Source organism: Sciurus vulgaris (assembly GCF_902686455.1).
Source record: "Sciurus vulgaris genome assembly, contig: HiC_scaffold_182_arrow_ctg1, whole genome shotgun sequence".
NCBI classification, from domain to species: domain Eukaryota; kingdom Metazoa; phylum Chordata; class Mammalia; order Rodentia; family Sciuridae; genus Sciurus; species Sciurus vulgaris.
The window spans coordinates 439566-444446 of record NW_027632871.1 but is presented as its reverse complement, the minus strand read 5'-3'; the positions used below and the strand labels follow the sequence as shown (position 1 = coordinate 444446).

The 4881-nt window shown below is 45.1% G+C and overlaps 1 protein-coding gene across 1 annotated transcript; it reads right to left on the bottom strand.

The window, feature by feature from the left end:
• Nucleotides 1–496: 496 nt before the first annotated feature.
• Nucleotides 497–2472, bottom strand: LOC306652410 (germ cell-less protein-like 1). Its single transcript, XM_079125321.1, is given in 4 exon segments — nt 497–1474; nt 1744–1982; nt 1985–2179; nt 2182–2472. Coding segments are annotated over 4 exon segments (1476 nt in total). The 5' UTR covers nt 2318–2472; the 3' UTR covers nt 497–568.
• Nucleotides 2473–4881: the final 2409 nt, after the last annotated feature.

Genomic DNA, 4881 nt, shown 5'->3' with positions numbered 1-4881 from the left:
TCAAGCACTTAAAGTCACAACGTTTTGGAGATATTCAAGATAAACAATCATTTCCCTATTATCAGCCTTCCCTGCCCCTAAAGTCAAATTGTGTTTTTTTGCTTTCATTTTTGTTGGTCCAGTTATGCTTCTATAGGTAGAATATTCCTTAGTTGAAATCCTGAGACCAGGAAGTGTTTCAGATTTTAGAAAATCTGCAATATACATAATGAGTTCTCTTGGGGATAGACCCAAGTCTAAATACAAATTCATTTATGTTTCATATATAACATATACACATAGACTCAAGGTAATTTTATATAATATTTTAAATAATTTTGTGAATTCAAGTCTTGTGGTATGGAATTTTCCATATGTGGCACTCAAAAAGGTACAGATTTCAGAGCTTCTTGAATTTCAGGTTTTTTGGATTAAGGATGCTCAATCTGTAGTGGGATCAGCTAAGTTATGCAGACATGAATGTGGCACTTTAACCTTAAAAAAACTTTCAAACCAATCTTTAAATCAAATATTATTTTAATGTCAATTCTACTTGAGAATTTTCAAAAGAAGAGTCAAAACACAAACATTATGACACAACATTCAGAGTACTCAAACATACCTGATCCTTTTCAAGTGTAAGTATTTGATAGCCAGTTGTTCTACTGCATATTAATTTTCCACTACTATCAAAAGAAGCCAAACGTAACCTAAATGCTATGCTCCTCCGAGGTTGTAAACTGACAGATCCGCTACATGGCTGATTCAGTGTATTGCGTTTGAAAATGATGTACCAATTGGTGTAAGTTACAAGTAGGTCAAAGCCGAAGTTAAAACCCGTCCACCTCCAGCAGTATTCACCATCTTTGGCAAGCTTTCTACCAAATCTCATGCTATTTCCCTCTAGTTCTTCTTTATTAATTTCTTGAGGCCCCACTTCACTGTCTTGTTCTGCCCGGAGCATAGCAAGCCACTGCTGCTTATATACAGAAGACAGCCATTCTGAAGGTACCAGAGAATCTTGTTCAATAATCCTTGCAGAAGCCAGATCACTAATAATATACTGTAGCCTTAAATGTCTAAACACTGACACAAATGGTTTCCCTTGCTCAGTTTCAAGGAAGGCTGTACCTTCAAAATCTTTTCTCCGTTTAGAAAACCAGACATCCGTTTCTGTCAACAGCTGTTTTAAAGATCCATTCCAAGAAGGCACGAGTTGAAGGAACATCCACTTTTTAAGAGCTGTATATACATCCATCTCCACTTGCATCACAAATAAATTAGATGAACCAATAAGCTGTTTCATAATGTTTATAATGAGTTCTTTAAAAAGCTCAACATTCTGATGAGTCATCAAATTGTTTAGAAGCCATTCAAGGCACTTTTTCTTTACAGAATCTAATCCATAGGTCCCTGCTGATGTGTAATAGCCACATACAGTTTTCACATTAATTGTTTCCTTCATTGTCTCACCACATTGCTGTATTAAACCATCCTGGGAATCATTCAAGACTCCTCTCCTTTTCTTCTAACATTTCATCTGTTACTTTATCCAGTGGATTATCTTTATTTAACTTCTTGGCTATCCATTTTTTCCACTCCATGTTTATTGCTACTACCTTAACTTGGACCTCACTTGGACCACTGCAATAGGTTTTTGTACCATGTACAAAATGTACTCATTTTTCTTTCAATCCATTCTTCACACATTGATCCTGAAGTATTCTTTCTAAAGCATAACTTTGTCTTCCTCCTGATTAAAATCAACTGCAGCATACAAGCTGCTGCCAAAATAGCAATAACTCGACTGGGCTTTATTAAGACATCATCTCGATACAGAGATCCAAATGCAACCTGTAGTGCTTCTATATCAATATTCTGGTCAGGAATCTCCAGTTCAATAATATTCATGCTGGATTCTTTCCAAGAACCACTGAACATACTAGAAAAGTAGCCTGATTGACATAAATATATTTTGTGTAAGCTCCACTCTTCTCCTAAGCACAAATCTTAATGTCACTGTTTTCACCATTCAAAAATAATGTTTGATAAATATACTTGGATGTACTCTTTAATTTTTTCCTTCGAGGGGTGTTGAGGAGCCGGTGCTGCTCGTCGCCTTCATCCTCATCCTCGTCTGTCTCGGAGTCCGGGTGACAGTAGCAGAAGGCCCCGCTGCTCCGCTTGCACTTGCACCCGGGCAGTAACAGAAGCTGTGGCCAGCCGCGTCGCCGCCAGTCTCGGGCCTCCGGGCAGAGACCCCCACGCTGGGACCCGCCTCCTGTTGAGCTCGGGCTCGCCCAGGGTGGCGCAGCACTCGGCTGCTCAGCAAGCCCATGAGCCAGAGCTCCCTGGTCTTTCAGGGAGCACGCTTCAGGACACCCAGAGAAGAGGGTCTCCCGCCATGGCCTGGCCGCCGCCGGCCTCCTCCCAGCCCAGGTGCCTATACAGCCACCTTCTCACGCGCAGCCCCAACCATTGAAGTGGACGCTACCGCCTCCATCCTCCTCCCCGCCCGCGGCGTCCAGCCGCGCCAGGACCGCAGAACCTCGCCCCCTCCCCCGCCTCCGGCTTTCGCAACCCCAACTGAATTTTCAATAGCCAACTTTCCAAGCCCTAACTTTGACAAATTTTATTTCACATTTGTCAAAGGAAATAAAGCTGACAGCATTACAGGGACTGTGTACTAAAAGTAGTATCTCAATTCCAAAAGTCCGTCCAACCTTTCTTTCCCTAGGGGAGCATTAAATCTGGACCCAATTCACAGCTTTGTTTGAACACTATATTTTGCCTTTTCTTTGCACCTTTTCTATTTATTTCAGTGTTAAATCTATTCTCCCCTTCATCTATTACCCTGTTTTATTTCTGTTTTTGAGAACCTATATTTTTGCTAATAAATATTCACTGCACCATTTCGTCCTGTACTTAATATGCCCAGTGCATGTTTTCTGTGCTAACTTCGTAACAGATTGAGTGGAAATTCCACTGTTGCAGCAGTCATAAAATTCAGGAACGTATAAAACCCACTTTTCCCCTTCCACAGGTGCTCCACTACAGTGTGTTTTCCTCCCTCTCCTCCCCGACGGGCTCTGGCAGCCCTGAACAGAGGCACAGCTCCCCCCTGTGGCCTCCGGAGGGATGGCTCCCAGGTCACAGTGGAGACTCCCACCTCAGCTTCCTGCTCCATTCCTATCTGCTACAGTTCTGTCCGACCACATGTCAAACCTGGGATGCAGGTCAGACTTCAAGGCTGGGGAGGTGGATGAAAGAAGAGCAGTCACTGAAGCACAGCATCCACCAAGCGCAAGCCGACCCGCACCTCGCACTCACAGAAACAACCAACCAGAGTGACCACATCCCCTTTCCTCCCAGGGCATCCCTCCTGTCCCACAGCACAGGGTTTCTCAACCTGTGGTGGGGACATGGGAGTCTGCACTGGGCTCAGTGCTCTGCAAACCTGGAGGCAAAGATGTGAGTCATGGCCACATTCAGGTTGCTTCAGGAAAATGCCACACCAGGCCCCAGCCAGATTCGAGGACATGCTTAGTTTCATGGAAACACTGTTCATTGGGAGTAAGATAGAATGACAGCCAACTTAAAAGAAAAAAAGCTTAACATATGAAAGCAGCTCAGCTGGAACCCTGGAACACATACTGCATGCATCTTTGATCTTCTGCATCACATTAAGTAACAAAGACCAGAGGCCTTCAGACATGTACTAGATACCCTGCTCTTGATCACAGAAAAAGCCTTCAACTGGTTCTGGACTATAGATTGCATCATTGATTTTTCTCCCTCCCTCTCCCTGACAGTCACTCTTGGGGAGGAACAGGATGGGCAGGAGCCAGCCTGTGCCCTGGGGGGACTTACAGAAGCTCCTTGAAATGAGGCACCCTCACCAGCCCCACAGAGTCTTTGTGTAAAATGCCTTTCTTTAAAACTGGAATCTGAATGAAAACCCCGGAGAGGTGACCATTCGCTGTATTAACAAATGGACAAAACACACACACACACACACACACACACACACACACACACAGAGGCAAAAACACACATAGCACACACAGACTCGGCACTGTGCAGATATCTTTAGGGCGGGTACTTGGAGACCTTCAGGCTCCCTTTGTTAAGAGGCCAGCCTGCTCTCACCACCTTGCCTGGGGAGGGCTCGGCATGCCCCAGATTCCTGCAGCACTTGGTCCTGCACAATGCAGTTTCTGTGCCTGGATCCACGAAGTGCCCTAGAGGAGGCCAGGGCTGGGAGGAGGTGGCTTGACCCCTCCCTGCCCGGGTAAGAACGTGCCTGTGACCCACACACTATACAACATAACATCCATATGTCCAAAAACATTTTTGTTAACTCTATGAAATTTGATAGAACATGAAATGTGATGGCACATGAACTCAGTGACATAAATTGTAAAGCAGCCCCAAGTTTGTTATGTGGAAACACAGCAGTTTTTCCTGAAGGCTAAAAACCCCCAACAAAGCCATGAGGGGCTCACTGGAGATTTGCCACCCATCTCTGGGACCCCTCTTTCTGCTGAAGCATCCCTCCACCCTGGAGGTAGTTTTCTCCCAAATCCTCCATGGAGAGTGGACAGACATGCAGTTTCCCTTACAACAAAAAGTCAAGGTCTGGGTGATGTTTCCTCGGACAGAGAATTCAGAAATAATACAGACATCTCTCCCTCCATGTTCTGTTCTGGATGGCAAGTGCTCAGTCTGCTGTAGCAGGAGGAGGAGGAGCCCATGATCCACACCATCTAGCTCACCTGTCCTGCTGCACAGAGGGCAGGGAGAAGTGGGAGGTGGGGTTTCACCCCTGCGTCCTTGCAGGCTGTGAGCCCCTGGAGCACAAAGCTTCTCCATTGCTGCTAGTTTCATACCAGCAGCAGAGTT